At 47.1% G+C, this 12,444-nt stretch overlaps 1 protein-coding gene across 1 annotated transcript; it reads right to left on the reverse strand.

Moving 5' to 3' along the window:
• Positions 1–1,601: 1,601 nt before the first annotated feature.
• On the reverse strand, positions 1,602–8,384 carry klf6a (Kruppel like factor 6a). Its single transcript, XM_027020012.3, has 4 exons — positions 7,954–8,384; positions 5,764–6,337; positions 4,841–4,964; positions 1,602–4,395 (listed from the first exon to the last, which is right to left on the reverse strand). Exons 1-4 carry the CDS (start codon positions 8,053–8,055, stop codon positions 4,344–4,346), a joined length of 852 nt encoding a protein of 283 aa, XP_026875813.2. The 5' UTR covers positions 8,056–8,384; the 3' UTR covers positions 1,602–4,343.
• Between the last annotated feature and the right edge of the window lie 4,060 nt (positions 8,385–12,444).

Raw genomic sequence — 12,444 nt, forward strand, 5'->3', positions numbered from 1 at the left:
AGCTCACTTCCTGCTTGTGTCATCATTATTAATAATCACTGGAGAGAGAGAGAGAGAGAGAGAGAGAGAGAGAGAGACTCATAAAATTTTATACCATCTCAGTAAGGTACACCATCAAGCACTGGCTTGGAATTCTCTTATGTTTTAATGATAGATTGGGGGCTACTTGACCTTTAAGGGGTTGATGTATGTGTGCTACTGTCTGGTGCTGCATAACAACGACTTTGGTGTCAGCGCCCCTCAGCTAGAGGACCGAAAGACAAAAGCGAGACAAAAGTGAGACTTTGAGCGGACCTTGCTGTTGCTTCGTCGTCTGAACTGTCACGTCACCGGGAAACACGTTAAAAAGAAAAGTCTGCCGTCTCCTGGCATGAGGAATAACCAAGTCAGATTACCGCCAATGTTTTGCACATTAGTTAATCAAACCCATTACAAAATTAATGTAAGACCCAGAAATTTTTTTATTATTTTTTAAAATTTAATTTAATTTAATTTATAGGACTCTTATTTTGGTAATTAAATCAATCTGAGTAGTGTGCAGTGGGGAACATTATCTTATTTGTATCAAATCATCATCTAACAGCCATGTAAATATGATGCTAATTAAATGCCAAGGGCAGCGTGGGATGCTGATGGGTAATTTTCGTGGCTTTGATCACTGGAAGGAGAACTAGATAGGAGGAGGCGAAATCCTTTTGGGTGTTTGGGGAAACAGTCAAACCTTGGCAAAAACATTCCCGCACTAACCCTGGCAAATATCAACTAGGTTGGGCTTCCTCTTTCGGAGGAAAGATTCTCGCAGGAGGCCGTTTGCCAACTTTTTTTGGTGAAAAGGGAAAACACGTTTGCTGTTTTTGATCACAGAAGATCTGAGCCCGGCTAAAACCCAGTTAGGCTGTGTTACATGTGATTAAACACGATGTGAAACCTCCGTTTTATGAAGGTGTGGGTTGAGAGAGCAAGCCTCTCCTTTTAATGTTAGTTCCTGAAAACTGGAACAGGACGCTACACTTACAGAGGCCACACACACACACAAAAAGCCCCGTTTTCAAGAATATGAAACTTACAGTACAGCATAGCATATTTCATATTAATAGGCTTTAATGCAATGTTTGATTTCTGGAAATAATGTTTGATTTTTGGAACTGCTAATAACAATTTGCAGACTTCTGCACATATAAAGATGAAAACATGAAACTTTTTTGTTTTTTGCTAGAGCATCCAAAGGTGAACATAACTGCAGTGAACTGTGTACTTTTTAGAAATGAGGGGGTTTTGTGGTTTTTGATGGCTTAGGTGTTTGCCCCAGTGCCTGTGGTGAAGCCAGCAGACTGAGGAAGTGTCTTTGCACTAAACACTGCCCTATGACTATGATTATGATAATGGAAAAAAGCAATTTTAATAAGGTATGAGGAAAAATGGCCAAAATATCTTTTACAGAAGAGAATGTACCAGCTTTCTATATACTTTTAAAACTGATTTCATAAACAACTTCCGAAATCATCTGACACGTTGGAACCATCTATACTGTCATTTGCTCTTCCACAGATCTAGAAGCAACTCTGAAAAGAACTGAAGCAAAAACAACGAAGCAAATGATGTCTGATAAGAATTTCTTATATTTCCAATAAAAAATACATTCATACAGAAATAGAACAATTTTGCAAAACAATTTCAAATAAAATTTATATAAAGCAAGAACAAATAAAAATCTTAGAAAAAAAATTTTTTTTGTATTTCTTTTTAAACTTTTCTTACTATTCTTTTTTAATTTTATTTATTTTATTTTATTTATTTTTTTATTTTTTTTTACAAATATTCTCTAATTAAACAACAGGGGAAGCTGTGAGCGAAGAGTTGTGATGGAAAGCGTGGGTTATAGTTACAAGCTAAATGGAAGGTGTGATTAAGGCTCGGTTTGCCCCATCGATGACCCTGGACGCTGACTCGAAAGTAGGATGTACTGTTCTTTACCCACAAGGCCTTGCTGGTCTCATTTTACAGCAGAGAGCTTCTGGTTGCTGTCCGTCTTGCAGCAAATATCTGATCTCAAATCCATGTGCCTCCTCTGCTCCCAACATGCTGCAGTATCAAATTCACAGCATGTCCTCAATATACAGACCGTTGCAATTCCAAACATCCTTTCACACTGTACAGGAGTGCATGCATTTAGATGTTTATGCATACAGATTTTAATTGGTCGTTGTCTGAAATAATACACTATCCTCAAGATCTCACACACACACACACACACACACAGAGACAGCGGACCTGTCCGGGAAGCCAAGAGCATTCTGCCGGGTTTACATTGTGCGGCCTGAATAGCACATATTCATCTTCATCTATCTGAATGCCCATTTCTGCTGGGCTGAAACAACGGCAAGCAGACAGGTCAATAGCCAAGCGCCTGAGTCAGCAGAGTGTGTGTGTGTGTGTACGTGCGTGCGTGCCAACAAGGCCTTCAGTAATTCATTACACAGATGCACTACAAGACGAAACCTGTCCTCCTCGAGCTCGTTAATTACGATAAATCGTTAGCCCCGCCCTCCAGGGCCTAGTAGGCAGGGGGTACAGGACCCAGTTCTAGTCCTCTCTGCCAGCCTGACATGCCCCTCAGCCTGGCGACGCGCGCGCACGCGCACGCGCCTCAGCCCTTCTTTTCGTACCATTCAAGATGTTACCCATGCGAAGACAAAAATAATGTTGGATAGAGTACAGCGTAGTAAACACTAAAAACAATGGATTTAAGTGCCAAGCGTGAGGAAGCGAAACGGTCCGTGTTTTTTTTTTTTTTTTCTCTATTCACTATGCAGATATTTAAGTTTGAATGTCATACTGTTATGATGTGAATGAACAGAGCTAAGCCTGAAGATAGAAATGGAGGACGGAAAACTGGTCGGAGCGGAGTTTTCCCAATCGAGAAGGTGCATGCTGATGGGATATGGAGCCTTAATAAAGCTATTCCACTCACTCGTACGAGACAATGTGTGACCCCTGGACCCACCGTCTGATCAACCCATTCCATACAACAAGGTCACTTGCATAAGGCACCATTATGGTCAACAGTGCATTAATAACAGGTAAAAATGGAAGAGAGAGATGGAGAGAGAGAGAGAGAGAGAGACACACACACACACACACACACACACACAGTCACACACACAGACACACGTGACTAAAAAGAATGATGAGCAATAGTGGTTTTTCCTCACAAAACAAAATGTTTTTAAAAAAATAAAGCAAAAGGGATTTAAAGAGAATCATCATCATCATCATCATCATCATCATCAATCCATTTATGTACAATATTGTAACATTTAACCGTTCATATTGAGCTGCACTTTTTATTGGAATCTATTAGCAGTCCTGATAACAAAGAACAGGAAAAGAATACAAACCCTATTACCATGCAACACCGGTGTATGATAGTGAAGCTATAGTTTGTGTTTTATCTCTAAGCACACAGCTTATACAATGGACAAGAAAAGAGCTTTTGTAGCCTGTCAAAACAAGCCATGGAACACATTGCACATATAGTAGCTGCACCAAACACCAAAAAAGCCACTTTCATTCGGGACCGGGGGGGGGGGGGGGGTGTTTGCGTGGCCCGCCTGTGGGGGGGTGCGAGTGGGGTGTTTAGGGGTGGCGAAGCATCCCTGCCCCCCTTTGTGACAGTAGCCTGGGGGAGGGGTGTTGGTCCCTCCCCACCACACACACACACACACACACACACACACACACACACACACACACACACACACACCACACACACACCACACACACACCACACACACACCACACACACACCACACACACACCACACACACACACACACACACACACACCACACACACCACACACACAGGCCGTAAGGAAACGAAAATTGGTTGGCCCGACACCGTTTACTCTGCAGTGACACTGTTATTCCACCCCACCCTGCCGAACCCTCCGATAAGCTCACACACACGCGTCAGTCTCCCTCACATTGGCAGAGCTCGCGATCACCTCAGTACGGCTTTTTAATAAGTACCAGGAGCTGTCCCAGAGTCATGCACCATTCTGCACAGTCATTCATTCATTCTTTATGTTTTGTTTGCAAGTACATTTTTTCTTTTTTTTTTTTTTTGTCCTTCATTCTTCTCCTTTTCGCACGTGATTTTGTCTCTTCCATGTTCTCCTTTCTTCCTCACTAACCGCTCGGTAGGACGACTCTCCCACAGGCACAGGTTACGGTGCAAAACGGCATGCTTTGGCTGGAACACACACCTCTCCTCACCAGGGCACGTCACCCAGGAGGCTGGTCAGGATACAGGATATCCCCATGGCGCAAGGCCACCACCTGCTTAGAGATGCCTCTTCATGTGCAGGGCCAGGTGGTCCGACCTGGAGAAACACCTGAAGGAGAAGAGGAGAGGAAAGGAGACGTCACCTATGCACCAAGACACGAGTGACCCGAATGAACACGGGGCCCCCCGACGCCGGTTCAGCAACCAAGGGAACCAAGAACCAAAGTGAGAAGTTGATGAGATAATGAGTCATTTGAAAGAGGACTGCTCAAAGGAGCACACGAGGAGGGGGGCCAGGATAGGCCGCGGCTCAGACACGGCAGCCCCCGAAACCCTGCCGATACCACGGCGTCCTGGAAGTGCCGCGGCCCTTTCAGGCATCTACTCCGATTGGGCGAAACCCAGGCCTAATGTGGCGACCGACTCCGATGGAGAGGTAAAGGGAATCGATGACGAATGTAACGTTATTGTGCACGCGCGGCAGACGCGACCAGGGAAGAGGAGGTGCAGCGTGATGAGCGTGGGAATCTTGGCCAGGGGGAGGGTGCCTGTACCTGTCACAGTGACTGCATTTGAACGGCTTCGCGCCCGTGTGCTTCCTGAAGTGCCGGGTCAGCTCGTCGCTGCGCGCAAAACGCCACTCACAGCCTTCCCATGAACACCTGTACGGCTTCTCACCTGCAGACAAAAAAACACACACACACCTTAAAGACCCGCTGCACTTGGCTTGGAATGTTTGGAATTTCGTCTGGAATGTTTTGAACTTTTCCTTTTTGCCTCGTAAGCATTACACAGGCCGCACTTTGTCCAGAGCGAGGCTTTTTTTTTAAAGAAGAAGAAGAAGAAGAAGAAGAAGATGATGAAGAGGAGGAGGAGGGCCACCCAGTTTTCGGACGACCCCTTTTCTGGGATGAAATCGGCAGCGGTTTGGTCGAGCAGGTTCCTTTACAACCCCCCCCCACCCCACTCCCCTCCCCCCGCCCCCTTGCCCCGAGCCACAGCCACATTCCGTGCGGATGAGGTCACCGTTTAGGAGAGCAGTCATGCACAGCAAATGTACCGAGAGCGGCAAGTCTCGCAGCTGGGGAGAACCTGCCTGAGCCTTCCCCACACCATTACACAGCTACTCTACTGGAACTCCGGAGTCGCCGCCGGATCAGCTGCCTCCAGCGGTGCGCTGGGAACTTTCGCTTCGTGTCACACTTCGATATGGATACTCGAAGTGGCGTAATTCCGAGGCAATGACAAACTTCCTGGACCCTTACGGTTAATGTAGATTAATGTTTTGTATCCTCCCCCACTTCTTTATAAAGCCTGACAGAAGAGGTTATGAGAGGGCACCCAAACTAGCGTATGGTGTGTGTGTGTGTGTGTGTGTGTGTGTGTGTGTGTGTGTGTGTGTGTGTGCGCGCGCGTCAGGAGGAAAAAGAACGAAAGCGAAATACAATTTATGAGTGAAGAACCGCTAGCGTTTTACCTGTGTGAGTGCGCTGATGTGCTTTTAGGTGGGAACTCTTTGTATAAACTTTCCGGCAGCCGTTGAAGTGGCATCTGTGCACCCTCCTCCTCCCGTCCGGAGATGCGTCTCCCCCGGCTGAGCCCGATTTGTCTGACCCCTTCGGCGTGCCCCCGTGCCTGATCTTAAGGGGCGCGTGCAATTCAGTCTGTGAGGGGCCCCACGCCTTCGGGAGGCTGGGGTCCTGGATCGCCTCCGGGGAGGACGGAGGCGTGGCGATGATGGAGGAACCCAGGTGTCCCGCCTCGGCCAGGACGGATCCCAGCGGGTTGGAGCCGAAGATGTGGACGGGCGAGAGCTCCTCGGAGCTGTCGGACGCCTCGCTGCTGGCGTCCGAGTTGACGCTGTTGGTCTCCAGGACCTGGCCATCCTGACTGTCCTCCTCCTTGACGCGGGGGCGACGGGGGTCCGCGTCCCCCTGGTCCCCGCACGCCAAGATCAGCTTGTTCCACAGGTCCTCCTGACTGTCAAACTTGAGGTCCGATGCCGAGACGTAGGGCTCGCTCTGCAGGTAGCGCTCCAGCTCCAAACATGTCTGACACCAAACACAGAACACACAGTCAGAACACGCCTACAAGCCACACAACTTCCTGGCACATTTAGGGTTAATGCAGAGCAACGCCCCCCCCCCCCATCTCTCAAAACACAACAGCTGAGGTTATTCCGAGTAAAGTCCAGAGGGTGAATTTTCCAGACGCAGATTAAAGCCAAGTCCTGTTCTAAAGAAACGTGGTCAGTGGAACACCACGAACCTGAACCTTACATCAGGCCTGGATCGAGTTCACGCCGGGGAAACGAGACCCATCCTGCATGACTGGCTGTTCTTGGGCATCTGAAATTATTCTGCTATAAAAATATGCGTCATCCCATACATCAAATATTATCGGTACTTAACACAACTAAGTCCCAATTATGATGGATTCATGGTACTTTCCAAACGTGGATTTGAAAAAGTGTGTGTTGTAGAGCCTCAATCAGAAAGACTAACATTTATCGTTTGGTAACAGCGGCCGAATGACTCATGGACTCATTTTAGAGTCCTTTTAAGGAAGCCACGACATTTCCTCTCCGCTTTGCTTATGCTCCGTTTCCTCATTCAGTCCGCTTGACACGCCATCGACACCCTCTGCTTACAACCCAGTCAGGGGCCTGAAATGAACCTCCGCAGCACTGAGATATTACCAGAAACCCCCAGCGCAGATTACGGCTTAAAACCCACACCAACGAATGACACTTCAAATCTACCCCAAGTATAAATTAAATTACCCCCCCGCCGCCAATATCTTATGATATAATCTGTAAACATCAGATGTTGCACGCAGCTGATGTGGAACACACCACACTCCCGTGGCAAGCGCCTCCGACACATTTCAAAAGTCACGCGAGACGCTCCTGACCCGATGCCAAACATCGCACCCCCCCCCGGGGGGGGGGGGGTTACTACTCGGATGCATTTCAATCGCGTACGGCCCGAAACGGGGGTAAAGCACGCGGCACAGGTACTTGGGCGCGTGCTCCGCCGCGTTTATCGCGTGTTTCTAGTAACACGTCCGGTCCCGTTCGCGTATTTTAGCGGCTGCACGCGGCGGAATGTCACAAATACGGAGCTGCATCGGCTAGATATGGCAAGAGGCTCCCAAACCAAACACAACCCCGCCGCTTCAAAATGTAACTTTTGAGAAGTTGCAGTCTGCAGTGTGAAGACGTCTGATGGGGAAAAAAAAGCCCATGCAAAAATGAGTCCAGAAGGTTCGGACCAGTAAGTCATTAAGCTACTTCAACAGTGCGCCTGACAGCCTCCCCGATGCCTATACCAGTATAGCTAAAGATGACAGGGAAGCAACGCATTCTTAACATTTATCCGACATTACTGTGACAGTGGCCTGCTGCCCCGTGCAAACAACGCAAGTAATCCTTCAGCAAAGATTCCGTAATAAAAACGGAAATGTCATATTAACAGCCCAGCTCTGTCTCAGTCTGAAAGACGTCCATCCACGAAGTTAACCACAGACGAACCACAACGCGTCGCAAACAGCCAATCAGAACAGCATACGCGGTTTGAATTACTCGAACCTGCAGTTTATGTCGGAGGCGCCGCTAAAGTTTTTATTACGAAAAACGAGAAGAAGAAGAGAAAAAGAAACTATTTACCTGTTGCCAATATTCTTCAAGCGATGGCAAAGCGGAAAAATAGCCAGTGTCGTGTACGATCTGAAGCTCCTGGAAAATACTGCACATCGGTAGAACATCCATTGCAATCCCCAACGTGAGTGAATAAAGCTCGGTTAACAAATCAGACGTCTTCTCTCGAGGCAAGAGAGAGCAAGGGCTGTGATCTCGACAGCACGCGTCCTCGCGTCTTGTGCGTGCAACAGCAGCGCAGCGGTGGCTTTGCTGCTCGCGCAGAGTCCTCGCTTTAGTCCCTGGCTGTTACTGAGCGCACGCACACTCGCACGCAGCCGAACCCAATGCGAGAGCTGCGCTCCTTCAACTTCCCTATTCAAACCGTGCAGCCTGCTCACCCCCTCGTGACAACGGTACCGTGTTTTTTTTTTTTTCTTTTCTGTTTTTTTTCTCTCTCTCTCTCCCCCCCGAGCGCGACCAATGACATCTGACCAGGTTGCGCGGGCGCATATGATATCACCTCCGACCAATCGCAGAGCTCTTTGGAAATAAATTCAACTGCTCGCGGTTGCGATTGGTCGGCTCCGCAGCCCAGGCCGTCGCGCGCATTGGCTGCTTATTTTTAGACCTGTATATATGCACACGCCAGGCGCACAAGCTCGCGTCGCGGAGTACCAGAAGGAGCTGTTTCGCCACGGGGAGCGCTCTGCCGCTTGGTTCGTTTAGAGAAGCAAGCCTTATCGCGTCTAAACGGAACATTCAAACGTTTGCACAATGTTTTTAGTATGCACACGCAAGTCACCAACAGCACAGGCTCGCACCGTCTCCAGAACTACGAAATGCGTGCAGATCGAGTGCACTTTTTGTAACTTTCCTTCTAAAGCAAAGTTGCCTCGGTAGTATTTTTTAAACAAAACTTCTGGAACCCGCACGACATGTAAAACGTGTAATCTTTCCCTTCAGCTGTAGAAAGAGGAGCGCGGTTCCAGAAGGGAAGCAAGGCGCCACGGCCCCGCGCAGCGCTCGCGTTGCGCGCGCCGCCGTGCGCTTTAAATAGGCACTTGTGTGGGTCCAACAAACCAAACAGAAGATGAAGGTCCCAGGACTAATAAAACCTACTCCCCGATACAAGTGCGTTCTCGTGGCCTAACAGTTATCACTACAAGTGCGTTCTCGTGGCCTAACAGTTATCACTGACAGGAAACACCTTAGTGAGTCTAAACACTTGCGCTCGCCAGAACAACAACAGCGCAATCCAAGCAATGATCCGAGTGCACGGTGTTGTTTTCTATAATTAAAGTCAAGTATGTGTAACCGAACTATTGTGTACAAAACCAAACTGAAACGAATGAATAACAGACTTCTCTTCGTAATAACAACAATAAAACGATTCCTGTTTTTTGGGTTTTTGTACGACGTGACCCTAATCTGACTCTTATGTGTTCTCACCGCTGGATTGATGTAGAGCTGTCTGAGACTGCGCAGCGTCCAAACCACTCTTCTGACACTTAATATAACAGAAAGGTATAGTTACAGACTTAGTCATGTTTAATCGCACTTTTCAAACCAGATTTTTTTTGTTCTATTGCAAAGGCAAACGATTGTTTGCTTTTTAAAAATGTAAACTATAATGTTTAGTCCAAATTGCCCTAAATATTATTATTAGTATTATTAATAATAATAATAATAATAATAATAATAATAACATATAATTACATAAGAAGTGGGATGAAGTTAATTTAGACAGCAAGCCTGTTACTGAGGGGTATAACTGGTGCAGTGGCAAACCGCATCCTGGTAACAGAACTCTATTGTGTGCCAGTACTGTAGAATATGGTGCTAACCTCTGGAGAACTGAACGGCCATTGTGGCTCTCAGCTGAAGGCATATTTGTAGGCTGTGGCATCTGATTCAGTCATATGCTGATATCTTTGGAGGCCCTTCAAAGTCATTTCAGCCATTTTGCTTTTTTTTCTCCTTCTTTCACTCAGTTGCATGTCAGCTACTGTGGAAGTGCTCGGACTGTTCCAAATTGGGTCAAAGGTCAGGCGTGTCGGTCAGTCTCTCCAGCCTGCTCGCACCAAAACAGATAGAGGATTGCTAAGGACAAGTGCTTATCTCATCTGTTTCTTTTCACTCACCGAGATCTTTTTTCTTCTTCTTCTTTTTCTGTTGTGGAGGAAATGGAACTCGGTTTGGGCTCAGGAATCCGGCCGGAAAATGGCCTGCTTTGTGTGGGTCCACACGGAACTGGAGATGCCGTTCACACTGTCAGTCGCTGAGACTTCGCAGAATCTCCCTGAGTTCATGCCAGGTGACCTCTGACAGGGCGCCGAACAGCGAACGGTGCCACTCAGAAGTGAAGAATGCAACAAACCTCCAGCAAATGCCAGCGTGCCACGTGACATCACTGCTATCAAAATGAAGGAGACGGTTTCCATTAAGAAAGGCACCAGCTGTCAGATACGGGTTGTAATGCGTTACCTTTAGCTACATTAGTTTCTACAGGTAAAATTCAAAGGAATTGGCACATTTTTGAGGATTTTAACTCAAGTATCTTTGAGACTTTAACCTTCATTCTTGCAGAGTCATACTTCTCTCATTTGTTTTCTAACTTCCTTTTTTATCTTATGTGTTTCTTTACATCATCTTCCATAGCTGGGTGACACCACTTTTTTTTTTTGCTCCGATGAACAACCACTGGGCATTCCTGACTCATTTTCCTAGCTGGAATGCCGGAGCGTGTACGTCAGGGGCAAAGGTGCCGGGTTGCAGTTTCCATGGCGCTTCTGGGCTAGTTTGGGGTTAACTGCCTTTTTCAGCAGCACTGCACAGTGACTGGACGGACACTCGATCCCAGAAGCGCTTTTCCCGCTGCCAAGTTCTGCTTCCTGGGCTGGAGCCCGGAGGACGTTAACCCTCCGTTGCCCAGGTCACGAGCGCTCACTTACCCCTGATGTCTTTAAAGCTGTACTCCAGCTGTTTTCAGACCTAATCTCCATCGTCCATATCTGCGCTGTTTATTTTAATTAACTTTGGGCAATAATATCAATGAGTGCTTAGAATCAAAATTCACTTGAAAAACTTTTCCAATGCGAGTGTCAGAAGAGCCGAATGAAACATGGTAGTTTTAACTTGGTAGTTTCTTTCTTTGTTTGTAGTTTCAAACAAGTTTTTGGAGGGCTGCTTCTCCAAACATTATTTATTTGGCAAAACCGCATTTATTTGGGACAAGCACAACGCTTAAGTCTGACGTTGGACTCCTGCGCCCACCACTGTTTTTTCCACGTTCCGCGCTAAGCTAATTGGCTCCTTCGGAGGGACGCTCCGCGGATGAGGCATCCGGAGAGAGCCGGTAGCCGAGCAGTGTCAGCCTTTATCTCGCGCCTCCACAGCCTGACTCTATCATCATTACGCAACCCTCCCTGCACAGTAGCCACAGGAAGACACAATTATTCCCAGGACCCATTTTAATGCATCAATGTCAGGGCAATCAGTAAGCTGTTGTAGGCGTATTTTTTTTTATTATGGATTTATTTCCTGCCTTTCTGTTTCTCTCGCCCTAAGTGACGTGACAGTACAGAGGCCATTCCTACCCCAGGGCACTCAGCCACTGATGTGAGCCCTAACAATTACCACTTGTTCTTTCCAGGAAGAGCTTGGCTCGCGCGCCGCCCGGCGTATGGGCCAGCAGGCAGGCGACAGGTCGGAGCAGGGACCGGAATGCAAATACGGCCAGATGCCGATCAGCCGTTAAACAGCCCGGACCCGGAGCAGACCAAGCACCACTGGCTGGATTTGGCAAAAGGAAGAAACTTGCATGAACAGTGGTGTTTAATTGAACCTGGACAAAAGCCAGCAACACACACACACACACACACACACACACACACACACACAAGCGCACGCACAAAAAAAGACAATTCTTCATCGGGTTTCCCTAAAGTGACAGGCATATCATCAGCATATCATCAGCACATTATTCTCTGTTCTAAACCGTAACGAGCAGGAGACGTGTGAACAAAACATGTTGTATTGTGCACAAAGACCCCCGATAAAGGGACATGTTTGGTGATGTGGGCCAGGTCCGTAACATCTGCTCGGATGACCCTGGAGGTTCTCCACTACTGCTGCACTTATGGTGCGAACTCACCTCTTATTTATGTTTGGCAAATTAGTACAAAGCCAATTATATTTCACCAAATCATCCCTAAACAATTAATTTTTTTACAACATTTAATAAAGACGTTGCTTTTTACGGATACATCGAGCCATTGCTCAAGCTTAAGTAAAATGAAAATAAATGAATTGATTGGAAATCAATAGCATGGCATCAATCTTTCCCAGTAAAAGAGGAGGAGAGAGAGAGAGGGAGAGAAGAGAAAAATCAATATTCATCCTAATGCAACATATCATAAATCAGGATCATTTCAGCGATCTGGAGTACTGCACGGTTGATTACATACTGCAGTTTTCGTATGGACTCACACACACACACACCTGCACATCTGCCCGCAG

The sequence above is a fragment of the Electrophorus electricus genome, chromosome 14 (genome assembly GCF_041902795.1).
Source record: "Electrophorus electricus isolate QZ-2024a chromosome 14, ASM4190279v1, whole genome shotgun sequence".
NCBI lineage: Eukaryota > Metazoa > Chordata > Actinopteri > Gymnotiformes > Gymnotidae > Electrophorus > Electrophorus electricus.

Excerpts from the sequence above, each read along its gene's own strand:
- klf6a (XM_027020012.3), bottom strand. The coding sequence starts at position 8,055 with ATGGATGTTCTACCGATGTGCAGTATTTTCCAGGAGCTTCAGATCGTA. Across the intron at positions 6,338-7,953 it reads TTGAAGAATATTGGCAACAG|ACATGTTTGGAGCTGGAGCG; the intron begins GTAAATAGTTTC and ends GTTTGGTGTCAG. Across the intron at positions 4,396-4,840 it reads AAATGCAGTCACTGTGACAG|GTGTTTCTCCAGGTCGGACC; the intron begins GTACAGGCACCC and ends CTTCTCCTTCAG.